General features: G+C 55.2%; 9 protein-coding genes and 1 non-coding gene across 10 annotated transcripts; 5 read left to right on the top strand and 5 right to left on the bottom strand.

Moving 5' to 3' along the window:
• The first annotated feature begins 98 nt into the window (after nt 1-98).
• Nucleotides 99-623, top strand: CC84DRAFT_1167716 (uncharacterized protein). The gene has a single exon (XM_018179242.1). It carries the CDS (start codon nt 225-227, stop codon nt 501-503), a length of 279 nt encoding a protein of 92 aa, XP_018031869.1. The 5' UTR covers nt 99-224; the 3' UTR covers nt 504-623.
• Nucleotides 624-1,247: 624 nt separating this feature from the next.
• Nucleotides 1,248-4,187, top strand: CC84DRAFT_1189818 (transportin-2; the record flags this gene model as incomplete). Its single annotated transcript, XM_018181077.1, has 3 exons — nt 1,248-1,349; nt 1,405-4,032; nt 4,086-4,187. The coding sequence occupies 3 exons, from the start codon at nt 1,248-1,250 to the stop codon at nt 4,185-4,187; spliced, it is 2,832 nt and encodes a 943-aa protein (XP_018031868.1).
• A 3,478-nt stretch (nt 4,188-7,665) lies between these two features.
• CC84DRAFT_1179571 (uncharacterized protein) lies at nt 7,666-8,139 on the bottom strand (the record flags this gene model as incomplete). The annotated part of the gene is made up of 1 exon (XM_018180424.1): nt 7,666-8,139. One exon carries the CDS (start codon nt 8,137-8,139, stop codon nt 7,666-7,668), a length of 474 nt encoding a protein of 157 aa, XP_018031867.1.
• Nucleotides 8,140-9,756: 1,617 nt separating this feature from the next.
• Nucleotides 9,757-12,225, top strand: CC84DRAFT_198285 (uncharacterized protein). The gene is made up of 5 exons (XM_018185558.1): nt 9,757-10,025; nt 10,074-10,382; nt 10,460-10,687; nt 10,740-10,776; nt 10,825-12,225. The coding sequence occupies exons 1-5, from the start codon at nt 9,916-9,918 to the stop codon at nt 11,818-11,820; spliced, it is 1,680 nt and encodes a 559-aa protein (XP_018031866.1). The 5' UTR covers nt 9,757-9,915; the 3' UTR covers nt 11,821-12,225.
• Nucleotides 12,226-14,902: 2,677 nt separating this feature from the next.
• Nucleotides 14,903-16,183, bottom strand: CC84DRAFT_1100521 (FAD/NAD(P)-binding domain-containing protein; the record flags this gene model as incomplete). The annotated part of the gene is made up of 1 exon (XM_018174870.1): nt 14,903-16,183. One exon carries the CDS (start codon nt 16,181-16,183, stop codon nt 14,903-14,905), a length of 1,281 nt encoding a protein of 426 aa, XP_018031865.1.
• Nucleotides 16,184-17,020: 837 nt separating this feature from the next.
• On the top strand, nt 17,021-18,127 carry CC84DRAFT_1179568 (ubiquitinyl hydrolase; the record flags this gene model as incomplete). Its single annotated transcript, XM_018180423.1, has 3 exons — nt 17,021-17,443; nt 17,500-17,630; nt 17,686-18,127. The coding sequence occupies 3 exons, from the start codon at nt 17,021-17,023 to the stop codon at nt 18,125-18,127; spliced, it is 996 nt and encodes a 331-aa protein (XP_018031864.1).
• Nucleotides 18,128-18,248: 121 nt separating this feature from the next.
• CC84DRAFT_198869 (uncharacterized protein) lies at nt 18,249-21,884 on the bottom strand. Its single transcript, XM_018185559.1, has one exon. It carries the CDS (start codon nt 21,437-21,439, stop codon nt 18,665-18,667), a length of 2,775 nt encoding a protein of 924 aa, XP_018031863.1. The 5' UTR covers nt 21,440-21,884; the 3' UTR covers nt 18,249-18,664.
• Nucleotides 21,591-22,469, bottom strand: CC84DRAFT_200283 (uncharacterized protein). Its single transcript, XM_018185560.1, has 2 exons — nt 21,935-22,469; nt 21,591-21,810 (listed from the first exon to the last, which is right to left on the bottom strand). Exons 1-2 carry the CDS (start codon nt 22,278-22,280, stop codon nt 21,743-21,745), a joined length of 414 nt encoding a protein of 137 aa, XP_018031862.1. The 5' UTR covers nt 22,281-22,469; the 3' UTR covers nt 21,591-21,742.
• A 95-nt stretch (nt 22,470-22,564) lies between these two features.
• CC84DRAFT_t90 lies at nt 22,565-22,646 on the top strand. The gene has a single exon. It is a non-coding gene; the product is annotated as a tRNA-Thr (tRNA).
• Nucleotides 22,647-24,130: 1,484 nt separating this feature from the next.
• CC84DRAFT_1167706 (heat shock protein-like protein) lies at nt 24,131-27,039 on the bottom strand. Its single transcript, XM_018179241.1, has one exon. It carries the CDS (start codon nt 26,973-26,975, stop codon nt 24,207-24,209), a length of 2,769 nt encoding a protein of 922 aa, XP_018031861.1. The 5' UTR covers nt 26,976-27,039; the 3' UTR covers nt 24,131-24,206.
• Nucleotides 27,040-27,340: the final 301 nt, after the last annotated feature.

The raw sequence follows: 27,340 nt of genomic DNA, 5'->3' as shown, positions 1-27,340 counted from the left end.
TATCTCTTTGCAGCTGCACAACCATACATCATGTCATACTGCAAGACTGCACATGGACGCATGTGTGGGCTGTGAGCAACGGGCCTACATATTACTATTGCTGTGGGTTGACTACAGTGAGAGACAGCTGCGAGCAAGGCGTGCCCGAGAGTGTGTACCAGGGCTAGCAACCAACCTCATCACGAGCTCTGTTCAGCGACTGACGTGTCGCCGAGGCATCCAGTATGTCCAACTACTCTATCGCTACGATACTGTTCGCCATCTCCCGCCTCACCCATACTCGCCAGATGCCGTGTCGTCGGCGGACAGGCGGCTGTGGCGCATGCCTGACTGCAGAGAAGGTGAAAGCCGCGATGGGCCCGAATGCAACGGCAGCATGCTCCAGCAGCCAGCTCCGCAGCGACAAGTCGAGGCGTGCTGGCGGATGCTCTCGTCGAGGAGCGGGCCAAGAGGCGGTGACGGGGGTGCAGACGCGGTGCAACGCGCAGCTGCAGTGCACGTGAAGACCTGACAGCTGCATCGGCACAGTCCTTGGGTAACGGCCGGCGGCGGTCCACGAGCAAGCGTGACAGCGGCTTGCTGGGCGTCTGCGTCGCAAGTCGAGGTGAAGAGCGACGTGTGGGGGCTGCGCGCGTGCAAGTGGCGGGCGTGCCAGGCGTCTCATCTCGTCTCCGTGTCGAGGCCTGCCGAAGCGACTAGGAGCGGGCGCACCTCAAATTCAGCGCCCCGCCTTACCGCGCTGTCCACGCCGCTGCCCATTGTGCTCCAGCCGACGCGCTGCCCGCTTGTCTGCCTCTCGTCGTACTGCAGCTGCACCCGCTCCGCTGTGTGGCCGCTTCGCCGCTGGAAGGTCCTGGATCCAGGGCCCGTAACCCTTCGCCTGCAACTAGCCGCGCCCCCGCGTCATTCTCAAGCAAACTTCTTGCAGCACACGCAAAAAAATCAACGACTGCTCTCTGTAGGACAATCAAAAATGGACGAGTTGTAGGACACACCGACAACGCCATTTGGTACGTCGCCTCGCCCATTACCGCTTCACCCATGGCTTTGCTGCCCTGCGCGCTTGAGCTAACAATGCCCTGCCCCAGCAGATCCAGCGCGAAGCCCTCGCCACGGCCGACCGCCTTGTGCCTCCTCACCCCAGCTTCCGGTGTTCCATTACACCCTCCGCCGCTTGTCTCGAGGCGAATCTCCCACCGCGATCCTCTCCATCTGCCCCGCACCGCGAAATCGCAACATACCCTGCCATGGCCTGGCAGCCCGACGAGGGGCCTCTGCGCCAGCTCGCAGAGTGCCTGCGAGACTCGCTCAGCGGTCAAGACCCGACTGTCCAGAAGAATGCCGAAACCGTGAGTTTTGCACAATCCGGCTGCGTAACTGTGCTAACGTCTGGTGATTGTACAGCTTCTCAAGCAGGCCAAGGCCTCACCTGATATCGACAAATACCTAGCATATGTCTTCTCCAACGGCCAGCCCCCGCCCGCGGTCAATATGGACGCCCCAGGCTACTTCAAAGCCCGGGCCGCCGCCGCCGTCATGCTCAAGAACGACATCAAGTCTGGCTACAAGAGCATGCCCGAAGATTCCAAGTCGTACATAAAGTCCATAATATTGATGGGCCTGCAAGACCCAAACTCGCAGATGCGCAGCTACGCAGGAAACGTCATCACGGAGATTGTACGCTCGGGCGGCCTCCTAGGATGGTCGCAGGTGTTGTCCGATCTCGTTGCTATGATCGCCAATGCCACCGGCAATGTCCCGCAGCAAGCACAGGAGGGTGGTATGGGTGCCCTGCTCAAGATTTGCGAAGACAACAAGAAGGCCCTGAACCACGAACATGATGGAGGGCAGCGCGCCTTGACATTCGTCTTTCCAAAACTGCTCGAATTCACCACCAGCCCGCTGCCCAAAGTGCGCGCCGATGCACTTTCCGCTGCAAATGTTTTCATACCCGACAAGCCCCCCGCGGTTCAGGACAACATGGACACATTATTACAGCAGCTCTTCAGCTTGTCTTCGGATCCCAGCAATGAAGTGCGGAAACACGTCTGCCGCTCGTTCGTGCACATCGCCGACATTGCGCCCCAGAAAATCACACCTTATATGGAGGGACTCGTCGAGTACATGGTGACGCAACAACGCAACCCGGACGATTCGGATCTGGCCTTGGACGCCGCAGAGTTCTGGCTGTGCGCGGCTGAAGATGAGAAAATGCGCGAGCACCTCGGTCCTTACCTCGCCAAAATTGTGCCTGTGTTGCTAGAGAGCATGGTTTATGGCGAGGATGACATCTTGAGGCTGGAGGGTGAAAAAGAAGACGCTGAACTCGAAGATCGCGACGAGGATATCAAGCCCGCCTTTGCCACCAGCAAGTCAGCTCGCCTGACAGGCGCGAACGGCAGCGACGCACCAAACGTCAACGGGACCCAATCGATACCAGGCATGGATGATGATGATCTGAGCGACGGGGAGATTGATGATTTTGACGACGATGATTCAGTCGGCGACCCAGAGGAGCAGTGGAACCTTAGAAAATGCTCAGCTGCTGCCCTAGATGTACTGGCATCAGTATTTCACGAGCCAGTGTTCCAGGCTACTCTTCCGTACCTTACAACCAACCTCAGCCACGCAGAATGGCCACAGCGCGAAGCTGCTGTTCTAGCGCTTGGCGCCATTGCCGACGGCTGCATGTCGGTCGTCGAGCCTCATCTACCCATGCTTACCCCTTACATGATCACGCTCCTGTCGGACCCTGAGCCTGTTGTTCGCCAAATCACTTGTTGGTCGCTCGGCCGCTACTCAGGCTGGGCCTCGCATCTAGACGAGAACGGCAAGCAGCAGTTCTTTGTCCCCATGATGGACGGTATATTGCAGAGGATGCTAGACGGCAACAAGCGAGTCCAGGAAGCCGCTGCCTCCGCGTTTGCCAACCTCGAGGAGAAGGCGAACAGCGAGCTGGCGCCGTACTGCCCCATCATCGTACGGCAGTTCGTTCAGTGTTTTGCTCAGTACAAGTACCGGAACATGTTCATTCTCTACGACTGCGTGCAGACTCTTGCTGAACACGTCGGCCCTGCCCTTGCACAAGACGATCTTGTCAGCATTCTTATGCCTGCGCTCATTCAACGATGGAACAAGGTCTCCGATCAATCACGGGAGATGTTCCCATTGCTTGAGTGTCTCTCGTATGTCGCCACCGCTCTCGGAGGAGCATTCCAGCGATACGCCGCTGGTATCTTCTCCCGATGCGTGAACATCATTCAGCGCAACCTCCAGGAGGCTCTGCTGGCCGCTACCAACCCTCAATTGGAAGTGCCCGATAAGGACTTCCTGGTGACGAGCTTGGACGTGGTCAGCGCGATCATCCAAGCGCTCGATCCGTCTGCGAGTTCGGAGCTTGTCGCTCATTCCGAGAACTTCTTCTACCTGCTCGGTCTGTGCATGAAGGATGACAACAACGATGTACGACAGTCCGCATATGCACTCCTCGGAGACTGCGCGATCTACGTCTTTGACCAGCTGCGCCCGCAGCTGCCGGAACTTCTCGAGGTCTTGATCGGGCAGCTGGAGCTTTCGCAGGTCATGATCGATGGTGAGGAGACAGGATTTTCCGTCATCAACAACGCCTGCTGGTCAGTTGGAGAGATTGCAATGCGGGATAAGGAAGGAATGCAACGATACATCGACCGACTGCTCCAAAAGATCGCGACCATCCTTTTCACACCCAATGTTCCGGACTCATTGAACGAGAACGCCGCCATCGCCCTTGGACGCCTCGGGCTGGGCTGTTCGCAGTTTCTGGCACCCCATCTCGCCCAGATTGCTCCCCCCTTCATCCGCGCCATCGAAAACGTAATGTGGACCGACGAGAAGGGCCACGCCCTGACGGGCTTCATGCAGATCGTCCTTGAGAACCCCGGCGCCATGGAGCAATCTCTCCTCCAGTTTTTCAACGAAATGTCCAAGGCCGAGCGGAGTCTGTTCAACGGCCCGACGCCCGGCCACACGGCGCTGTGGGACACGTTTCAGAAGGTGAGCCATTATTGTTTGTATGCAATGTTGAACACTAGCCTAATATTCGACAGGTCATCGAGACGTACAAGGCCATGATACCAGACTTCGATGCCTTTCTGGCAGGGCTTCCGGGCCAGCATCGCCAGAAGTTCAGGGACCTGTATGGAGTCTGAACGCAGGTTATTTTTACATAGACGGCCTGCCATCAGGGTGATTGACCTAAGCAAGGTGGATCTACCGGCATGCGAAGATGAGATATGAGCTACGTTTTCGATGATGACGATCGGGGAAGGGCCAGGGCTCAGGACATAACACAAGAGACGGAATTGTAGGGAACAAAAGAGAGGGCAATGGGGGATACCTGCATGGGCCAATGGATGTGCATGACGATCTACCATGATGGAACATCGGCTGTGTGTGGATCCTCGGCATCTATAGACATTTCAGTTTCAGCAATTGCTTGCAAGCGAAGGGTGGTCTGGCTTTGAGACCATTACGAATTCTCGACATTTCTCGGCGTTGATTTTTTCTAGGAGAGCGGTGTCGGGCCGGGATAGCTGGTCGGCACTTTTACATAGCAGTAGGTAGCGTCTTCGTAGTTTTCACAGCGATATCAAAGATACAGTACTATCTGAGGGGCCGCGTCTTGCTTTGCGATGGTGTGTGCATTCGTTGGTGGGGAATTATGTCTTACCTCGTCTCTGGAAGTGGAGGCCGCCGTTCCTTCCCTCTCGCGTCCACCTTGGAAGGGAGCAGCGAGAAGTCTTCCCCGCCCGTTCTCGCCTTCCTGCTCGCCCACAGCTGTCCCTCGCAATACCGCCTTCAGCTCCTTCGCCACAACAACGTGAACCGGAAGCGCCTTTACTAAGAAGCAGCGTTCCTAGAAGCGAAGAATGCCAGTGCAGAAGGAGCCACGCGGGAAATCGCAGCGGTTCAACAGCCCCGCAGACGGCGAAGTGGCTTGGTTGGCGAAACGCCTAACTGTGTGAGCTTTTGTTTGTGTTTGTATAATACGGGAAGAAGAATCTTACAATATTACACGAGCGACTCGTGTCAATACTCTCACTACTCTCCCATGACCGGTTCTTAGAGCGAGAAGGGAATGAACAGCTTCCACTGCCGTCCCCCTCCCCGCCCTTCATACATGAGCGGCACCCAAAGCGAGAAGACACCGAACAACCTCCACCGGCTGCGAAATCCACCGCACGATCTTCATGCTTCTCCCCACGAGACGAGGCACCGGCAGGCTCAGGCGAGGGCTATGGGGTGCGTTTGGCCCTGAACGCATTGATAGCAGACCTGAACGACGGATTGCAGAAGGACGCAAAGAGGAGGAGACGGCTCTAGAGCAGTTCAATGAGGGTCGGGTGAAATAAAAACAAGACGAGGCACTAGAGCTACTGTCCGCTGAAGGCGGTCGGAGTGCAGCGAGGTCCCTTGGAAAAGAATTGCAGTTGTTCAATGAACTGTGAAGGAGGGCTCTTGACATTGTCAATCTGAGAGTCATCTTCACGTTCGGCCAATTCGGTCAGGCAAGGTGACTTGTCCAGCAAGGTTTCGAAGACAACTCCAGATATCAAATTGGGCCTTTGCACAACGAAGGACACACAGTGCCTATGTTCCGTGAACAGGGCCGCATCTCGCAAGCTGTACTTCATGAACAGAACCCAGAGGCTTCTTACCATGGATCCAAAGAAACGAGCACAAGGCAGGGCCAGGAGAAGAACATGCAGTCTCTGCTAGTGATTCAGAGGGGGTGCAGCGTAGACTCGGACACCTTTACAGACCCCGTTACCAAAGTGTTCAAGTTCATACTACACTCATTTTGTTCTAATTTTGATGAGCAACGTAACGCGCACTGTCTCTGGCCGAGAGAAGCTACGCGTGAAGGTGTGGTCGGCGACTGTGCGTACGGCTGGAGATGCACGTTGTGGGTCACTGCCATTACTGGCGACACGCTCCGTTCCGCTCGCACCATACGCCGTCGATTGCCGTCACACTCGCGGTTGAGGCGGCGTGCTGGAGGCTTGACCGTGATGTCACAGCAGGGGTTTCCCAGTGTGTGAAGTTCCGGTGGCATCATCTGCCCCAATGCTGGTCTGGTCCGGTCTCGCATGGAGTTCGCTTTCGGGGAGAGCCAAGGGATGTACCATAGCGAGCCACATTATGTGGCTTGTGGAACTTCTCCTGTCCGAAGGTGGAGTGACGGACAGATAGGCGCGGACTTTTCCATGGGTCCGGCTTGGTTGTAGCTGTGACAGGGTCTATCACGGTCAAGTTGTGCAAAGATCTGCCCGCCATCTGCATGTTCCAGTTCGGAGTAACGCCAGGGCCAGGCATCCAGACCACGCGATGACTGGGGTCGCGGATGAAGAGAAACAGGGCTCGAATGCTATATATAGAGGGTAGGGGTTGCCAGGTGATTGGGATGAAGTTGCTAAATTGAGGAATAGTGTGAGGTCGCGGAGGTGAGCAGTGAGCAGTGTGGGGTGAATGGAGTTGGGCATTTGGCGGACGGGTCTGTGCAGCGGGCGGCGACGGGAGGAGCATGGGTAAGTCGAGGAAGGATTGACACGGGTGAATTGAGGGAACGACATGGGCGATCTGAACTAGGGCCGACGTGGGCGAAATGGGAAGGGAAGCGATGATAGTGCGAGACTGGGAATGAGCAAGACGAAGCGAAGGTATGCGAACGGGCATGAGCAGGAGGAGGCGAAGATGCAGGATGGATGACATTAGCAGCGGGCAACGGGAAGCAAAGATGCGGAGTGACTGCCATTTAGTTAGGCGTGGAAGTGGCGATTCGTTACATGAGGAAGGAGACTTGCGAGATTGACGGGCTGGAAGTGCTGGTAAAGAGCTTTCACGTCTCAGCGTCAAGGTTGCAGCGGTCGGGGCGGTGAGAGCAGACGTGTTACACATATGCATTCTCTCGCTGTCCCTCTGAGTCGACTCTGGATTGCTCACTGCTGGTAGGTTGTGTTCTCAGGCGGTATACAGCTCCTTGAAGCACTTAGCGTAACGAGGTCGGCGGCTCGCCCGGCGTCGCGTAGCCGGGTATGCATCACAACCAGGCCTCGACATGCAGAGTGACGGAAAAGAAGCATCTGTTGCATTCGCATTCGGTTGCAGCAGACGTGTCGCCAAAAAGAAGGACGGCACCGACACTTCGTGATCCTGTGAGCACTTGAGCATACAAAAGCACCGCGAGACGTCACTGGCGAGCTGGGCGAGATCAGAGGTCCGTGGTCCGTGTCCCGGTTGGCGGGAGGGGTTCGTCGAACGGGTCCCTCTGTGTCACGGCGTCGGCTGCCAGGGCACTTATTTTAAGTTGGTCGGCGACCTGGAGGCGACGGTTGTGCACATCGTCGAAGGCTCTAGCGCGGGCCCCATGTGGCTTGCGCACCTGGCGGCCGTGGTGGGTTGCCATGTACACAGCGGACTGCGAAAGTTGAGGCCCACGCAGTCTGGCTTCATCGTGGGTAAACTCGCAGCACGCAGCAGATGCAAGATGGCGAGTGCGAGTGGAAGAGGTTTCTCATCGACCCTAGAGCGTCTCCACCGCACAAGGGATCCCTGGCCTTGCGCTGTTGGCGCGCACCTTAAATGAAGAGGTTATCTATTTTTGGTGTGCGCTTCTCTCGACTTCACCTATCCGCTTGTCCCTGTGGCTCCCATATCTAGCCGTCCACCACCTGCAACGACTGATTTTCTTCGCTTGTTCTTGCTCAGGTCGAGCCGGAGCGCATCGCCCACGGTGCCTCGGCCGGACAACAGCACACCCATTGGCTGCGCGGCGCCCTTCACTTCCTCAACCCTCCTCGTACCTCGTGTCCTTTGCTTCTTTCTCCCGCGTCGCATGGGAGATGGATTCCGACACGCCCCCAGCGGCCACAGCAGCAGCCCTACCACGCAGCGGAACCGGGCCAGAGCTTGTGAGCCTTCACCCTGCGCCGTCGCACTGTTGACATGCCCAAACGGGACCTTGCGGCGGCTCGTAGCACGCCGCTCGTGCGCCATGGCCAGCCCGTCGTCTGGGGCTCGCGTAGACGATGCTGTTTGACCTGCAGCAATTAACATTCTGCAGCGCGATGCGGGCCGTCTATTGGCATCGCTGGTGACCATTTAGCCACGGCACTGGCAGGCGCCCTGCGGGCCTGCGTACAGCACACCAACAGCCGTCGGTCGAGGTGAGTACCGCTAGCTGCTCAGTCATAAAGCTCAGAAACTGCCTTTGCGCCGCTTCCGACCCTGTTTGCGGCAGGCCCGCCCGATCTGTGCAATGGCAGCCTGCGGGTGGGCCTCTACTGTCTTGCCTGTCTGGTGACGCTGGCGCGCAAGCGTCCTCTGCGTGCTGCAGCCAAGACTGCGAGGGCGCTATTTTTGGGGCGATGCATATTTTGGACCCCGTCCCTTCAGGCCTAAGCGACTGCTGCTATCGCTGCCTCGCATCAGCAACCCTCTCCTTCACGCGCTGCTAGTGGCCCGCTCCAGACGCCGCTTCAGCAACGAAAATTGCGGCTTGCTACTTGCTCCTGCGACTCCGATCAGCCCAGGTCTCGGACTGGCCTCACTCGCCATGTGCGCGGGCCCATGAGCTGATCGTTTATGTCTCTTTTCTGTAGTAGCTCCACCGCTGGCCGATGTGTCCTACGCTCTGCGTGAATGCCATCGTCTCAGTAATGGACGCCGGTCTCCACTGTACGGCCCGCAAAGGGCGCGCTCGCCGGCTATCGGGTCACCGAGGGCCAACCAGCCGTTTGCGCCGCCAGCGTTAACTTGTTGGCTGCGAGCTGCTGGCGGACACAGATGCACCGCACTGTGGCGGCCGCTGCACAGCGACGCCCAAACGTCGCAACATATCTCTAGAGTGGCGTCGTCGCGAGGGACCCGCCGAAAGACGGCTCGTGGCTCGTTCATCAAAGAAAAGGCCGACGGCCACTGGCCTGGTCGTTCGCAGAACCCCAGGCCTGGGGCAACCAAATTGTGGTAGTGCCAGGGTGGCTCAGGCCACGATGTTTCTGTGCGCCGAGCGTGCTAACTTCAATCCGATGAGACACCTTACCAGCAGGGGACTGGCGGGAGACGCTCTGCTGGAGCCAGGCAGCCGTCCTCGACACGGACGGTCCACGGCCCTGGATTGAGCTTGATCCCCACGGGAATCACACCGGGGGCTATGTCATACGAGCATGAAGAAAGACACCGTCTGTGAGCCACTCTATCGCCTGCTTGTAGCTCCCGCTACACATTCACCCCGCCCCCTGCTAGCCTAGTCCCGCCTCGCCGTTTACCGGCTGCCAACCCCTTCTCGAGGCCACTACTGTCTGTGGGCGTCGACCCTCCCGCATCAACGACAGGGCCCTCCCTGACGATTGTTGCTCTGCACAAGTCACTGTGCGAGTCCGCTCCCATGCCGGCCGTGTGTCTCTAGCCTCCACCTCTAGACGAAGCCTTGTCCGGCACCCGCTTAGACCATCTGCAGGGGCTGCTTCCCATACACTTTGCCCACATCTGCTCTCATTGTCGCCCATACCCTCGTGCCTGACCCTGTGCCGGAACACTTCGCACCCCTCCGCATCCATATCACTCTTCAGCCCTAACGTCAATCTCCCAGCCGCCCCCGGCGGGCTATATACATACCCTCAAACATCCAGCTTCAGCCTCCACAATCTGTCTCACTCCGGTCATCGGCTTCCGCGCCTACAGTCCTGTTATCAACAGCCGTCGAGATCTGCAGCCTGCATTGACTCCGCCCCCGCCAACCTTTACTCCCTTATTCAACCGGTCTACTACCAGTCGGCCGCATACTTGAACACTCTTGTTCAACGAGCAATCACTTGGTGGTGGCCTAGCTTCCTTCCAACATTTCGGTTGAGAAAGCATTGACTGTCGTCTGCTTCAATGGCTGGACCTGGCGGAGGCCCCTCCAGGCGCAGCCACACAAAGTCTCGAAAGGGATGCAAAACGTGCAAGAAGAGGCACATCCGATGTGACGAAACATTTCCGCAATGGTAGGTGCGCTGAAGCGATCTGCTGCAACGGCATGTTAATAAAAACAGTCGCAACTGTACAAAACATCAAGTCCGCTGCGACTATCAAGACAGTCCACAGGCGATGCAACCTCCGGAATCACCAAGGTCTCCGCAGCAACCGAATCTACTTTGGACTCCTGAGATAGATGCGACCATTGAACAATGGCGCCAGACAGGAGTCTGGCCATTCGACCATTTGCCAGTCTACCCTCAGCCGCAATGGCGCGTCTTTCCGAAAACCGACCTGCGTCTGGTGCACCACGTAGCAACAATCTCGAACGAAATGTTCTCCCACCGAACGTCTAAACTCACGCTCTGGACAGACATGATGCCAAAGTAAGCACTTCGTATTATTATTACAGCATCGTATTCGGGACGTTGCTCAAGCGAGCAAGCCGTGCTGACAATCACAGATTTTTAAGCATCGCCGCATCGCATCCTTTTGTGATGCACTCTATTCTCGCTTTTTCTGCGTCGCATTTGGCGTGGATCAGTCAGTCGAGTGAAACGCGAAATCTCGCGTTTCATCACGCGGGCATCGCCTTAAAGGGTTTGCATGACGGTATTGCGAACTTCGCCAAAGTCAACTCGGATGCGGTGCTTGCGTCTTCGCTTCTTCTTGCATGGCAAGCCACCGATTGGTAGGTTCTCATGGGAAATCTCAGGAACAACGAGCATGACTAATGATTACAGGCGAGGTTGGGCTTCACTGGTCACCGGGACGAAGACAGTAAGTAGCAAATCTTCTACGATGGCCCTGTGTGTTAACGTGACGCAGGTCATTCAAGCAATGCAGTCATGGCGGCACGAGTCCATGTTCGCCGATTACATCGCCGAGCAAGCTCCGTTGCCTGGAAAGAGTTTCATGAATCAGAGCTACTCACCCATCTCATCAGAAACCCGACGGGAGCATCTCACCATCCTGTCAGACGTTCAGAATTCCTTGGCGCGACTTCAACCCTACCTCAGCCTAACCCGCCATGAGCAGGAAGGAAAGTGGGTGGAGCAGCTTCGCAACTACATCGAACGACTTCGGGCATCTGGTGCCGCGCAAACTGCCGAAGAACAATTCGGACAGCTGTATGCCCTTCGGAAGTGGCTATTCTGGGTACCAATCTCACTGCTCGCTGCGAAACATACTGATGCCACGGTCATGGTTGTGCTCGCACATTTCTACGCCACCGCACTCGCCTTGGAACCTATGTTCCCTGAAATTGGTGCTGTCTTCTGCGCCAACCGCTCTCTTGGTCCTTTGGAAGAAATTGTGCTCATCGTCCATGGTTACCGGAACCCCTCCTACGACGACCGCACGCAGTCCGTCTCGTACCTCATCCAGTATCCTAACGACGTAGCAAACTCATACAAGGCTCGTCGAGATTGGATGCGACAGCAGGCCGGAGAAGGTTCACCCGTTCCCCAAACGCCGTACGGCTTGGAGGCTTTGAACATGGACTTGCAAAACTTGGCGCAGTATAGCTACGGCCAGAGCCTAAGTCCAGCATTCGCGCCATCGCCCCTAAATTTCTTCCCGCAAACTACACTGCCCGGATTGGCGTCCGGTCCAACCTCGCCATATCTCGAAGTGCCGCAAGTACCTCGCACGAGCGTCGACCTTTCATACAGTAGTCCGTCCTACACAACTCCGCTGGGGTCTCCTGCGACCGGTCCTCATTACTCGGTGCCGGAGCAACCACATCCATTCAGTTTTGGTATGCCTCCTATGGGATACCACCCCAGCGGGTTCGTGACGGCTCCTACTCAGATCTGGACGTAAAGACACGAGGCTGAACGTCGTCCAGGGATCCCAACAAGTTGAAGCCGCAGCCCCCGCCCAGCGCTGGACACACCCCACAACCCATCCCCGGCCAGGCACCAACACTCCCACCTGTATCCACCCAGGCATATGGCGCGTATCCCACCCCTGGACCGCAACTACCTCCCATCCAGTTCAGCCATGACCAGCGCAAGTTACCTTGAGCGAAGTGAGGCGCAGTCAATGCATCCCACCTGCGCTAGTCTCGGCTGTGAACTACAACGAATGGCTCTACCCGCTCGACTTATTCGCTTTATACACCACACCATTCCATTACGACATGAATGATTTCCCGATTTACGCATACCATTTGGCTTTATTGCTTTCCGCGCCGCAGCGCAAGACCCTCCCGGTCTTGATGTCAATTTCTTGATGAATCGCGTCAACCTTGGATATCACGATTCACGATCGGTCACCACGCTCCCATATACCCCTGCGGCAGCCTTGTACATGCTTTGGCTGTTCGCTTCCTGGGGCTGGATTCGACCGCAGGCAGCATGACGTAGCAATGGGCTACGATGGCGTCACATTTTGCTTGGTTTACCTTTCTCTCGTGTTTAGTCAATTTCCTTTACCATGTATGATATACCTTTTGGGGACAGTCGGACGAATTCGATGCCGACCGTTGCCCTGTGGAGAGCTGGAGTGGTCTGGTGGCTTCGAAAATTCACACAATGTTGCATACCTTTGGCAGACGTAACAATCGGCGGGCGCGATGACGCGCATGGGACATTTGGCTTTTGCAGCGGTAGACGTACCGGTGTCTCAGTTTCAACTACTATTCTTAGAGGCTTGCGTAGCGATAGCTGAAGGAGTAGATGAGGCAGCTCTGAAGGCTGAATGCAAGTGCGTCGCTATCGACGAATCAAACCCTGTGATCTTGTATAACGAGTACCTCGATTCCTGATTACATGCCTTGGCGCTGTCACTGGTGAAAGCACGCGGACAGCTACACCCGTCATCTGAGCGCTGTGCAATCAGTCCGGCAGGTTCTCTATTGGGAACGGCTGCGCTTTTGCCATGCACGCCCACTCTGTCGGGCCAACCATCCATGCAGCGCGCATCGAAGCAACAGCAAGCAACAGTGACATCAACCAGCCATGTGGCAGGGGACGCACCGCGCCGAGCAGGCCTGGTTAAGGTTATCTACTTTGGGGCTGGTCTAGATCGCTACAGGCGGACGACCCTGGCCGCTGCAGGTATGCCTCCTCCCCCCCCCATACTGGTACAGTAGTAGGGGAGTGCGAGCACGCTTTTCCACACACGGTGTGGGTGGCACGTTTCGATTTGCCCCCATCGAGATGCGGTTCCTGGCCCCGGCCGCCCGCAAAAATAGAAGCACTGTACACAGGCGAGGTGGCCAATCAGGGGCACACGCGATGTCGTTGCTGAGATAGGAACGGTCGAGGGGTGGGTTGGCTTGGGCGGCGGCACGTTTCGCGGAGGTGCGTTACGTTATGGAATTCGATGCGAATGCGATGGGGATGGTGAGTGTGTGCTGACAGGATGGGACGAGGGCGCGGTGGGAGGTTTCGCCCCCCGTCCGTCGCCTATCTGAGCGAGTCTCTTCCTTCTCACTGTTTCTCTGTCGCCAGATGGTTCGGATTAGCTGGGAGTGGTATCCGCCTACGATAGGTTTTCCCCCTTGCGGCCGCGCTCCGCGTCCATGATCACCGTCGCCAGGCGCAACTATGTTTCCACGACCCTGACTACGTGCCCAACTCCTACTCTTTAGTGCCTCTTAACCCCCCGACACTATACCATCGCAGGTATACAAAGAGCGCTCTTGCCCACGTACACCTACCCTCTGTCACGCTTTCCCTCTTCGATTACGCGTGCATTAGCGTATGGTAGTGACAGTGTACCACAGTAGCACGTGTTCGGCTACAGAGGTTGGGAACGGCCCGAAATAGCAGTGCGCGCTAGGCAATTTGGGAAATGAGTGCGAAAGGGTGATCGACGAGGTGCGTTTGTGCAGTTCCGCAGCGAATGGGGGGTGTGGCGGTGCAAACCGGTGAGGAACGACGATCGCCGCGAAGATTGCTGTTTGCGGCGCGCGGTGTAGCGTGTGTACGTGCCCAAAGCCTCGCTGCGATGGACATACAGTGTGCGTAGTAGTGTCATGTAGGTGTGCGCTGGTAAGGCTTCGTGCGAGGTACACGGCAAGGCGTCCTAATGCGTGGCTCCACAGGCCCAACACTCTAGCATCCACAATCAGTCAGATCAGTCTCTCAGTAGGTGGGCTGTTCCGCCGCCACACAACCCTGGGCAATCCTGTATTCTGTTAGTCACAGTCCGCCGTCTCAGCTATCCCTCTTATCGACCCTCCGCTCCTCCGCTGACTGCCAAGCGTGGTGCTGAAGCACGTCCCGACGCTGCGAACCTCGCTAACTCGAAGAGGAGATGAAAGGGCTATAGCGAAGAGCTGGGACGTGCGCGGGTGCTTCGGGAGCGATGTGTGGGCGGCGTCTTGGCTGGGCTCAGATAGATGGGGCTCGCCTACCCCTGTTGTGTCGCGAAGAGACTGGAGGTTGGGAGGGGCGCTTGGGGGCCGAGGTACGGACCGAGTTTGTCAATCGACCGGCTTTCAACGGTTGGCTGGGAAGCGGCTATTGCGGATGGCGAAGTGGAGATGGTCCGGTTATGGAGTTTTTATGAGTTGGTGCATACTTGATTTGTGCATGATCTGCATCACGATAGGAGCTCTGTTTGCAAGCCCGTATCTACCCTAACCTCAGTCATGAATCGTTTTTTGGGCCATATATACTGGAGACCCAAAAAGCTTGGAGAACAATACAAGCTTTAGCTGGAAAGATTTGAACATCATTTGCGGTGCTACCATAGGTACCGCCCTGCCATCATATTCGACTTCAGAACGAAGAATGAAATATCGATACGTAACGTTACAAGGTCACTATACGAAGCTGGGCTGCAGAAACACACTCTGACCACAATGAGAAATCTTCGATTAGGATGATCTCCAGGGTACACACGTGGACCAATATATTGTCATCTGTTCCTGAACTCTTTTGGTCCCAGTCCCTCACCACTTTCTAGCAATATCTCTTCCCCCAATTTTATTGAAAAACCAACTGACACCAATCATAATTGTCCTCCTCCAACTTCGTGGCCAGTGGTAGATACTACCGCTCCTCCACGCCAACCACGCCGACTGCCCCGTCCACTGCTCCTTACCACCAATAACACCATCATGCTGACCTAGATAGGCAATGTTGGCTCGTTGATTGTATTCGAATGCCTTCGCTGGTTCCTCGGCCTCATTTAATTCTTTTGCAAGGTACTGAGCCTTCTGCAACGCCACTTCAGCCAAAGTAGGAAGCGTGTATCCCTCAATGTCAGCGGAATCGCCCAGAGCGTAGACGTCTTCAATGAGCTGATCATTCGTATCGAACACTCGGAGTCGTTTGTCGGTCACGATGCGCTGGAGCTTGCCGTCCTTCTTGACGTCCAGCTTCTCGACAAGTGGATTGGTCCCGTTACCGGTTGCCCAGATCAGCATCCCGTAACGCAATTCGCCGATCTCCTTCGTCCAGATGGCACCAGCGTCAACCTTCTCGATATGGCTGCTCGTTTTGATTTGCACACCTCGCCCTTCGAGCTTCCGCGCTGCGTACTCCCCAAGCCTTTTGTCGAACGTACCTAACAGAGCAGGTGCAACATCGTGGATCTCCATGGTAACTTTGCCGTCCAAGTGCGGATACACATGTCGCAGCTCGTGGTCCCAGAGATCGAACAACTCGGCCGTCGCTTCAATGCCAATGGCGCCGCCGCCCACAATCAAGATGCGCAGCATGTCACGTTGCTGCGTATCTGTCAAGCCAGGAATCGACGCCGCATCCACCATATCCAGTATACGCTTCTGGATTTTCCGGGCGTCATCTGTCGTCCTGAGGAATATTGCGTGTTCCAGCGCTCCCGGAGTGCCGAATGTCTGCACATCGCATCCTGGCGCGATGACGAGCTTATCGTATTTGAGCTTGAAGGAATCTACATCTTTCAAATGTTCTTCGGTCATGTCGGAATGAGTCGCTTTGCACTGAAGTGTTCGAGAGGAGAAGTCGATGTCTTCGACACGGGCATTGTAATAGGAGAGGCCGGGAAGCTTGTTGCGACGCCGTACCGGCTCTTCCGCCAAGCGGAAATTGAACATGCCCGCTGCCGCGGAGGCGAGTAAAGGTGTGTATTGTATGGTTCGCGAGGGTGATATGACTGTAACATTGTACTTCGCGAGCGATAGCGCGTGCGAGATCGTGAAGCCGCCCCAGCCACTTCCGATGATCGCGATGGTAGGCTTGGATGCCATTCCATTGGGGGTTTCGTGATTGTTCAAACTCATGTTCGATGGTTCCTTCTTCACTACACAAAGATGCGGACCTGTCCCTCATATTTACGTTGGTTGCAGGGACTTTTGACGTCACGATCAGTGGAGCCAATGGACAAGGATACAGGCCTTGAAGGTGTAATACAGAGATCTGATGGAGGTGCGCCGGTATAACGCCGAGCGTCATCCAAAGTCCGAAATTCGACCTTCAAAAGAGAAGTATGGGCAATTCCAGCTATTCGTCCAAGTACATCTAGATGTGCGAATTCCATTGAAGTTCTTACCATCTCTGTGCGTTCAATTATTATCCTGGCGAACGATTGACACTGTCGCTTGTCTCTCTTGCGACATAACCTGGCATCGCGCAACACTCTGGACTTGGTGCTTATCAATCAGTGCACATACTACCCGGACGATTGATTGAGAACATTGTGACCTGCCAGGAGAAGCAATACAGTGCAGTAGACGCGCATTCGTTCTGCTCTTACATTTCGCCGCTTAGACTGGCGAAAAGACTTGTTGTCGTGTACTCATCGCATCAATTAGACATGTAACGGCAGGAGATCGATAGTTGGTCCATTGTGTGGGAAGATAAGATGAGTCCGGGGCGGCTCCGAGCAAGGACCGAGCCGTCGAGGTAAAGGTGAAGGTTCAGTAGCCAGGCATTGCGTCACTGGAGAGTCTCTTCCTTTCCGAGTTGTCGGAATTCTTCCGACTGCGCATTTCGGCCCGACCTCAATCCCGGCGCCAGCGAACCAGACTCCACCGCCGCGGCAACTCACTCCTGCCTTCGATATCTTGTTCAGACATCACAGAACCATGTCTGGCGGCTGGAACACCATAGAGAGCGATGCGGCAAGTCTTCTGCCTCTCCTGCTCCACCTACGCAAGCTGACAAATTCACAGGGCGTCTTCACGTACCTCATCGAGAAGCTCGGTGTTAAAGATGTGCAGTTCGAAGAGCTCGTAACACTGGACTCTCAAGAACTCAAGCAGCTCGGAAAGATTTACGGCGTCATATTCCTCTTCAAATATCCCACTGGCGAGGAGCGGTCCGACACACCAAAAGACGGCATCTTCGACCACGACGCGGCAAACAGCATCTTCTTCGCCGCGCAGACAATACAAAACGCGTGCGGCACGCAAGCACTGCTTAGCGTACTGCTGAACAAAGACAGTGAGGTGGAGATAGGCAAGGACCTGAAGGAATTCAAGGAGTTCACACAGGAGTTCCCGCCGGAGGTGAGCACGCGTAGCAACCATGAGATGGAGGGGTAAATGCTCACAACATGACATAGTTTCGGGGCGAGACGCTCTCAAACTCAGACGTCATCCGCGAAGTCCACAACTCGTTCGCGCGGTCCTCACCCTTCATCGACGAGACGCAGCGCACCGCCACAGAAGACGACGACGTCTACCACTTCATCGCGTGCGTTTACCCCGCGCCCGACCTCCCAACCCACACATACTGATGCGAAGCTTAGATATACCTCCGTCAACAACACCCTCTATGAGCTCGACGGCCTCCAGCCCGCACCCATCTCGCACGGTCCCTGCACCCCACAGAACTTCCCCGACGCCATCGTCCCCGTCCTCCAGCGCCGCATCAACCGCTACCCTGCCACAGAAATCCGCTTCAACCTGCTTGCCTGCGTGCAGGACCAGCGGATTCGCGCGCGCGAGATCGGCGACACGGAGGCGCTCGAGGAGCAGGAGGAGAAGCGGAGCGCGTGGCTGTGGGAGAATGCGCTGCGGCGGCACAACTTCGTGGGCTTTGTGGGCGAGCTGATGAAGGGCGTGGTCAAGGCGAAGTTGGCGCAGGGCGAGGGTGCGTATGAAAAGTGGATTGAGGATGGTAAGGCGAAGACGAGGAAGCGCATGGAGGATAAGAGGAAGCAAGGCATTGCGAGTGATGGGATTGATTGATGTGGAGGGGGTACGGTGGTGGATACATAATGTGTAAAGAACACGCGATCACGGCAGAACTTGCATAATGGCTCTGCCTACGAAATCAACGACACCTTGGTAACACGTCGACCTGGTTTTCTTTGTGCTGGTGAATCATGGGATGGCATTACTAAACTATCTACTGACAGCCCGACATCCGCCCTACAATGCACAGCTCATAGTCCAAAGGGACTTCGCTATGCTGACCATTCCCGAAATGCCTAGAACTCCACGCTATGGCAATGCATCAACGCTACATGGGTGGGAAAGAAAAAAGATGAACGGATCGTGGCTGTGTGCATTGCGTCGTAAGGTTGTTTGTGTGTCGTGATAAGGGGTTGGGAGCATTACGCATTTCGATTGTTCGACGCAATGGTTGCGAACCGGTCAAAGAAGGCAGACAATAACGCCTTAGACATGCACGATAGGGGTGTGTTGTGTGGCGAAGCTCGTGCATGTCCCAAAAGGGTTATGTTGTGCTCAGCCCCAGCGGACGATATTGTGGCTTTGGGGCACTCACAGCTCGTCCCTGTCATGCACAGCCGGCAAGCCGCCGTCTTCGGACAGAACCGGATCCTCGTTGACCCGTACGGTTTCCCATTCTGGTGTGGCTTCGTGCTGTGTCTCGGCGTCTGCGATCTCTTCAACGTTGACGTTTCCAGCTTCGGGTGAGGCAGACTCAAGTGGTGAGCCAACTTCTTTGGGTGAAGATGGCTCAGCTTTAATCTCTGAAACGATCGTCTCTTCAGCAGCCATGGGTTGCTCAAAAACGAAACCTTCGGGAAGGGGTGCCTCAACAACGGGTTCCCCAGCCATGATCTCCTGAGCAATGGGTTGCTCAGCCAGGTGAGAGTCAGCATGCAATTCTTCGGCAGTGAGAACCTCAGCAATGGGCTCTTCAGCAACGAGTTCCTCGGGTATGGATTCTTCATCAACAGACGCCCCCAGAATTGTCTCATGAGCTTCGGGAACCTCAACTGTGACAGATGAAGACATGGATTCTATTGCCCCAAAAGACTCCGCAGGACCTGCTTCAACTCTTGTTGCCAGTGTTTCTGCCGATCCAACGCTTTCAGAGACCTCCTCGGTGAAGATTTGATCATCCTTGAGCGTGGCCGTGTCGTGCTCACTGACGACTTGTTCGGCAAGCTCCTGAAGGATGAAACTTGCAAGCTCGGCACTCTCGTAGACATCTTTAGTCTTAGCCGATGGCACCGTCACTGCGTTAAGCTCATCCTCGGGAGACGGCGAGGGAGTAGATACTGCCTCTTCAGCCACAGTGATATCGGATGATGGTAGTGACAAAGTCTCTCTAGGCCCGTCCAGTATCTGCACCTCCGTGACCACTAGCGTAGAGAACGATGTTGCAGTCATCGTAGCTGTGGAAGTGACCACGATCGGAACCACAGACTCCGCCATATGCTCCAAGGAGACGTCGGTCGCCAGATCCAAAGTAGGCCGAGGAAGATTCGAGTTGGGATTGAAGCTCGTCAGTAGAAAGACGACGAGCGCTCCGAGTATCAGAATGAAAAAGTTGCGTGAGTCCTGAAGCTGCAGAACAAAATAGTTCTTCAGTAACGTGCCCAGCGGAATCTCTTCGAGGCGTGGGCGACGAGATCGCGAACGGTTCCGATGTCGGGATCGGCTGCGTGAGCGAGACAAAATATGAGGCACTTGAAGCACGGGAGGAGCTTGTGCGGCGGCTTTTGCGCGCTCGGCCTTCAGTGCGTCTTCCAGAGCACGGAATCGTTCAGCGATGCTATGGGACTCCATCAGTGCCTGGGCTTCAAACTCGACTCGGATGGCTTCTTTGGCTTCTTCAATCTTTTTAGCGAGACTCTCTTCGAGCTTCTTCTTCTTCTCTGCAGCCTCTTCCTCTAGCCTCCTCTGCAGCATGATCGCCTCTGCCTCAGTCTTGATCCGGAGCTCGGCTTCCTCCGATTGTAGCTTCGCTTTTGCTTCTTCTTCCAACTTCCTTTGCGAGGCCGCCTCTTCATCCATTTGACGCTTGAGTTCGGCTGCGTAGAGCTCCTTCGCCTTCGCCTTTTCTTGTTCTTGCTCCAGCCTTTTGTCAAGAGTCTTCCGCACTTCGTGAGGGATCCACGGCGAAATTTCCACGTCACATCTCTCCATCTCACTCCACGCTGCTACCCAAGCTCCCGCACGCATTAACCCGTTTGCTGCATAAATCTTGATGTCCCACCTCTTTGTACCTGCACCAACGCCATGGCCTGGCTTCTTCACTTGTCGATGACAGTCAATGCACACACCTGCATCCTCTGAATTAGGTGTAGGGTACCTCAACTCAGGTTCATCTTCGGCGGTGATCGTGCCTCCGCTCATGCGACTGCCTCGCCCTGCTCCGTCGTCCGCGGCATGCGTATGCTCATCGTCACAGCCCGGGGCATCTTCGTCGTCCGAGTCAGGCGCAACGAAGTGCCCACATGGGAGCAGTCGGGGCGTTTTCAGCTCAAGACTCTCAAGAATCCGCTCCTCTAGCACATCAAATTCGTCTCGTGGATGTTGAATTAAAAGACCTCTCCGCATCAATACTATATCTTGGAGCTTCTCTTCCAGGACCTTGTAATTCTCCACGAGCCATTCCGGCATGATCTTAAGCATGACCTCAGGCGTGTAGGGCATCTGCATCGGCAGTATCGTAACGTGGAGTAGCACTAGTGGCAACGGCTGCGGTGTTGCACTGGCCCGCGCTTGTTGAGCTGGGTAATCCATATGCAGGCTGTCCCTGTGTGACCGCGATCGACGCCTACTTGTGGTCGACACCGAATCCGACCTGCCGCTCTTACTTGGTGTCGCAAGCTTGTAGCTCCCTTTTGTGCGCTCTCGGGGGGCTTCTAGTGCAAGTGACGGTGCTGGAGACGCCATCTGCATGGCTCGTACCGACGATGGATTTCGGAACGGGGGACGTTCTTTGCGCGGCGAATATCGTGAATCGAGGGCATTGGCCGGGGTTACTGGTTTGGAAGCAACCGAGAATTCGGATGGAAGCGACGAGACGAAGCTGTTGTCTGTCATGGTGGAGTCGCGGCGAGATGACGAGAGTATCGATGTTCGGGACGTGTACGCGCCATTGTACGGCTCTGGTTCGTCCAGCAGCTCGTGCCCGCTCTCAATGCTTGGGATGGCTACGTCGGCCCCAAACATTGACATGTCAGACGTGAAAGACACGTCGCCTTCTTCGGATGGTGAGGGCGGTTCGAGGTCTTCTGGGTCTTCATAGATTGCGAAGGGAGCTGTACCCGGCGGGGGTGAGTGGTGGACCGTGGTCATGTTGGAATGTTGGAATGTTTGTCGCCGTGCGACGTCGCTGGATCGGGGTACCCGTGGACGTGAGCGAGCGCGGAATAACAATGGGTCGCTCGAGAACCTCAATTAGCAGTGAGAGTTGCTTTGAGGCCGATTCGGGCCGTATGCTGTGGTGTGCATCTGTAGATCGTGGCCGCTGCGTTGTGTTGTTGTTAACGGCGGCGCGAATCTCCGCGGTTGGATGGGCAACTTCGGTTTAGTGGTGAACAGTACCGCCCCACCTCGTGCTTGACAGCTCATCACCGCCATGCGCCCTGAAGCCTCCAATCACTGTGCGATAGCACTGTGACTACTGTGGATGCATTTCGATGAGCTAGAAACAACGATATAATGACCTTTGAGTTGTAGTCAACGCAGCAAGCAACAGCAAATGCCGAAAGCCGTGGTGAAATCAAACTCAAGAGCACTGCAAGATGCGCTGCATTGTTTGAAGTAGACGGGCAGTGCGCATGGACGTACCAGATGGGCGGTTGTATAGTTCCAATATCTTATATATAGTTTCATGGGATGAAGCGTGCCGAACGCGGAACGCAACAGGCGGAATACTTGCATTTTCCACAGAGCACGCGTGGTACTGGTAAGACACCATCACCCCTTCTCTGATTTGTAGAGATTTTGCACACGCTGCTGACATCTTGCTTTGCTGGGATCTACCTGTCCTGTGAACTACTCGAATGGCCGTTTCGACGGCTCCAACATCGGTCTTGTATGTGGGTAACCCCTTACCATCTTGAGAATAGCACACTTGCGTGCAGGCAACTGGTCCCAAAAGAGGCGCATTAAAGGCCGTAGGGCTTGGTTTCATTCGGCTCTTGTTCTCATGCAGGTTATGTTCTGTGGTGTTGCACACCTCCTAGAGGTGACTAGACTCAAATCGATGAGCCGGTTGCACCGGCCTCGGCTTTGACGGGGTAAGCCCACACTGCCCCACCAGTCTAGCATACGTGTCGATCGGCACAATTGGAAGCCCCAGACGTGCAAATTTGTGACAAAATACAATAGATTTCTGGTATATATATTTGAAAATATCCATCATGGACATCCAAAAACATCTCCACTCTGAGCTCAGCTTCAGACAGAGCATTCCATGCCGGAATGGCGCAGTGGTAACGCGTCGCACTTGTATCTCAAGCAAATGCGAAGATCCCTAGTTCAATTCTGGGTTTCGGCAAAGTCCTATTTCTTTTGCGACTTTTTGCAACCTTGTGGAGCATTTTTGCTGCAAGAAAGCTTCTTTTCGATGTAGGAAAGGGGACCGTTCTACGCTTTTTTGGTGGTCTTAATGGCAGTGCTACACAATGACAGTGAGCTTAAAGCGTCTGTGTTGCTGCACCTTCCTCCAGCTTGTGTTCGACTATAACAACTCTGTGCTACAGTGCAGATCGACTTTTGCCGTCTCATTCGCTTGCCTACATAATCATTATAAGTAGTCTTAACTTCTCTCTCGAACTTCTCCCTCGTTGAGGCTAGAAGTAACCCTACCTGAGCTCGGTCCCAATTCCAAGCGATGATCGCCGAACCTGGATCTACGACGTACTTTCACCATAGTTCCGGTCGCCCAACAACTGACCACGTAGAGGCTATGCTAGAATCAAAACTCCCTGTCACGTTGACATCTTGTCGCCAACACACTTTGCATGGTAAGCGGGACTCCATCACAGAGGAACAGCTTTATGCAAGACAGAAGGCTACACGGAGACGGCAACTTCGGATCTGCGACTATCTAAAAGGAAAGATTGCAGCCGCTTCTCGATAGATTTGACGAGACTATCGCTACCGCGGCAGTCTATGCCTCCTTCGTCCACTGTCGCTGATGTCGAGGCTCAGCGCATCATCTCCACCACAATGATCTCTGACGAGAATACCTCACACTTTGGATTCTACCGTGATCGCCTCCAGATGCTCAATAACGTTTGCATGGCCATCTTCGTCGCTGTTTCCATCCCCACCGCTGTTGTCGCTTGCGGTTTCTTACAGCCAAAGCATGCGGAGTTTCTCTCCTGCGTCTGGTACTTGCTTCTCGTGGTATGTAAATGCGTTTTCGTCATAGGAAAAAAGAGCCAAGTTTACCCAGCTCATTGTGATCCTGGCCCTCATTTGTGTGCTGATGTTCTATTTTAGCAGCGAAAACGAGCGGGATCACAGGTTGAGATCACCTGTTTGACACCGCGGATAGGACAAGCGGGTTTTGATGAGATCATGATACAGGACTACGACAAATGTCTGAGTATAGCGTGTCACCCCAGGATACATGTAGGCAATGCGTAGGCCAGCTGTACCCAAACTTTGTCCTCAGTGAAAGTGTATGATCGCTGCATTCACGGAAATATGGGCGTGGGTGTCGTCTTAGTGATATGGATGCCTTCACGACGAAAGTCATCCACGAGCCGAAGCCTCTCGGCGATGAACATGAAGACATCACAAATTGAGGCAGGTGAAACATGATGTATGCAAGAGTTCTCATTGAATATATACAAGGCCGCTTTCCATCCAGCGCATTTCTGACAACAAACCTGTGAACCTTACTCATGAAGTCATTAAAAAAGGTATCTCCAAACCCAACGCCATGATGCAAAATCATAAATCAACAACCGTTTTCTTCGAACGCATGATATAGAGGAGACTCTATACAGTACCAGGACGCGTCTAGTCCACGTCATCCTCGTCCAAATTCATCCAGCCATTACCTATAAACCTCTTAGCAAAAGTCCACTTCCTCAGAAGAAGAGATTTACTCGTAGAGATCCATACCTCCGTCTGCCTCGTCTTCGAGCTCTGCGACGGCATCGGATTCGTCGTACATCTCGGAATCTTCCTCACTGTCGGTGTGATTCGGGAGCACGTGGATGTGTCCATCCTCGAGCACTACGCGAGCTGCTTCGCCGTCCTTGATGCTGCCGCGTAGAATCATGACGGCCATGCGGTTGAGTACCTCTTTCTCGATTAGGCGAGCGAGGGGACGTGCTCCGTAGGCGGGTGAATACCCAGCTGAGCCAAGGTAGTCGCGTACTTCGTTGGTCATCTCGATGTGCACATTGCGACCGTTCGCCATGAGACGCTTCTGTATTTCGTTCATGCGCACGTCGACGATCTTTCGGATCTCCTTCTTGGTAAGACGGTTAAAGATAACGACGGAAGAAATACGGTTAAGGAACTCGGGTAGGAAGTAGCTGCGGAGTGCGCCCATGACCATTTCTCGGGTAGTGGGATCGATGCGACCATCAGGTGCGTTAGGTCGGGAGAGGTATTCAGCACCCAAGTTGGAAGTCATGACGACAATGCAATTCTTTGCATCTACGACCCTGCCTTGGCCGTCGGTGATACGGCCGTCATCCATGAGCTGCAAGAGAACGGTGAGGACTTCCTTAGCAGCCTTCTCGACTTCGTCGAAGAGGAGGATGGAGAATGGACGACGACGAAGTGCTTCAGTAAGCTGACCTCCGGCATCGTGACCGACGTATCCTGGGGGCGCACCAATCATCCTGCTTAGCGAGTGACGTTCCTGGTATTCTGACATATCGAACCGAATCATAGATTTGGGGTCGTCGAACAGGAACTCGGCAAGGGCCTTGGTGAGCAACGTCTTACCCGTACCTGAAGGACCACAGAAGAGGAAGCTCGGCGGCTGGTTCGGGTTTGCGAGACCGGATCGTTGCAGGCGGATGGCGTTAGAGACGGCGCCAACTGCTTCCTTTTGTCCAACGACGATGTGACCAAGGTGTCGTTCCATATTCAGGAGCTTGTCTTTTTCAGTGGTCTTGAGTCTGGTCACCGGGATACCGGTCCAGCGCGCGACAATCTCATTAATTTGGTCGGGTCCAACGGAATCGCTGAGAAGAGCCTGACCTCCATCCTCCTGGTGAGCCCACATCTCCTGGTCAGCCTTCTTTTTCTCAGCCTCAAGTTCGGCGATGCGTTGCTTGAGATCGGGAATGGCGTAGTAAGTCAAGTCGGCAGCCGTCTGCATGTCGCGGATACGCTCAGCTTCTGCGACCTTGTTGTGAAGGTTCTCGAGCTTGATCTTGGTTTCTTGAATCTCCTTGCTGCGGCCCTTTTCACGTTCGTACAGCTCTCGGAGCGGCTTCAGCTCTTCTTCAATGTTCGCAGCTTCCGCCCTGGCCTCCTTGAGTCGAGCCTGGGAGGCTTCATCTTTCTCGCGGTTCAAAGCGTGGATTTCGATCTCGAGCTGGCGGAGGCGGCGCTCCATGTTGTCAAGAGCTTCGGGCTGTGATTCCCGAGTGACACGAACTGCTGCGGCAGCTTCATCAATAAGATCGACCGCAGAGTCGGGGAGGCGTCGCTGTGTAAGGTAGCGCGCAGCGAGAGTAGCCGCAGAAACGATAGCGCCGTCCATGATGGTCACACCGTGGTGCGTCTCGTAGCGTTCCTTCAGCCCACGAAGGATGGAGATGGTCTCGGGAATGCTAGGCTCCTTGACCAGAACCTGTTGGAAACGTCGTTCGAATGCTTGATCCTTCTCGATGTATTTTCTGTATTCGCCAAGAGTAGTGGCACCGATGCAGTGAAGCTGTCCACGGGCCAGCATGGGCTTGAGCAGGTTAGCAGCGTCCATGCCGCCCTCTCCAGAGGATCCAGCGCCCATGAGAAGATGGATTTCGTCCACAAACAGTACTATCATGTCTCTGGACTCTTCAATCTCCTTCAACACACCCTTCATTCGCTCTTCGAATTCTCCACGGTATTTGCTGCCGGCGACCAAGGCGCCGACGTCGAGTGAGAGCAACTTGCAGGCTGCGAGGTTGGCGGGGACATCGGCGTCGACGATGCGGCGGGCGAGCCCTTCGACGACGGTAGTCTTACCGACACCGGGCTCTCCGATGAGGACGGGGTTGTTCTTGGTTCGCCGCGTCAGAACGCGGATGACTCGTCGGGTTTCTTCCTCGCGACCAATGACGGGGTCGATCTTGCCTTCCCGTGCCATTGCCGTCATGTCGATGGTGAACTTCTTGAGGTTCTCGTTCTCTTCCTCTGCATCTGCCGTCTTCGAGTCGACCCTCTTTGTACCGCGGATGGCCTGGATAGCCTGGTCAACGAGCTTGGTGTTGGGTACGTTGGACTCGGCTAGACACTTCTGTATTGAGGCATCCTGGCAGAGGCACTGGATGAGGTGCTCTACGGCAATGTAACTGTCCTTCTGTGTCCGCGCGAGCTCTTCTGCCGCCCTCAATACCTTGGCCATGGCTGGTGAAGGCGAGGTCCGGTCGGGTGGCGGATCCTGGCTGGGTAGCCGGACGAGGGCTTTCTTGAGGGATCGTTCGAGCTGCTGCGGGTCGCCATTTGCGCGGTCAATGACTTGTCGGAAGAAGGGCACTGAGGGCTGGGTCAGGCCAGCCTTTTCCTTGTCGTCGGGCGGCGGGTCGATGAGTGAGACTGCGAGGTGTACGGGCGTGAGCTGTGAGTGTGCGTAGCCTTTGGCGAGCTCGAAGCTGTCTGCCAGCGCCTTTGCGGCCTTGTCAGTGTATGCGTCGAACGAAGTCATGGTGGAGCGTAGGTCAAGCAGGGACTCGTGGGTCGTTGAGTATGCTGAATGCTGAGAGCAATTGTGGCTGTTGTGTTTCTGGGAGGTCGGACTCGAGAGCGTCGGAGGTTTTATACTACGTCGTACGTGGGGCAGCAGCTGCGAGGTGGTGCTCGACGCATCGCGACACTTCTCTTTTGGGCATAGAAGCTTCTAGGCGGGACGCGAACAGGGCTGCCCGTCCAGTCAGTGCCGGCGACGTCATCGCGGGGCAAGGCGCTAGTGTGGATCAGTCACTAGCGCTCAAGCGGCTTCTCGGATGTCAGGTGATCTTTTCGAAGACGGAATGGTGGTCTGCTCGTAGAGGAGGATTAGTCCTGGTGGTC

The sequence above is a fragment of the Paraphaeosphaeria sporulosa genome (assembly GCF_001642045.1).
Source record: "Paraphaeosphaeria sporulosa strain AP3s5-JAC2a unplaced genomic scaffold CC84scaffold_10, whole genome shotgun sequence".
Taxonomy (NCBI): domain Eukaryota; kingdom Fungi; phylum Ascomycota; class Dothideomycetes; order Pleosporales; family Didymosphaeriaceae; genus Paraphaeosphaeria; species Paraphaeosphaeria sporulosa.
This window is presented reverse-complemented; position numbering and strand designations above follow the sequence as displayed.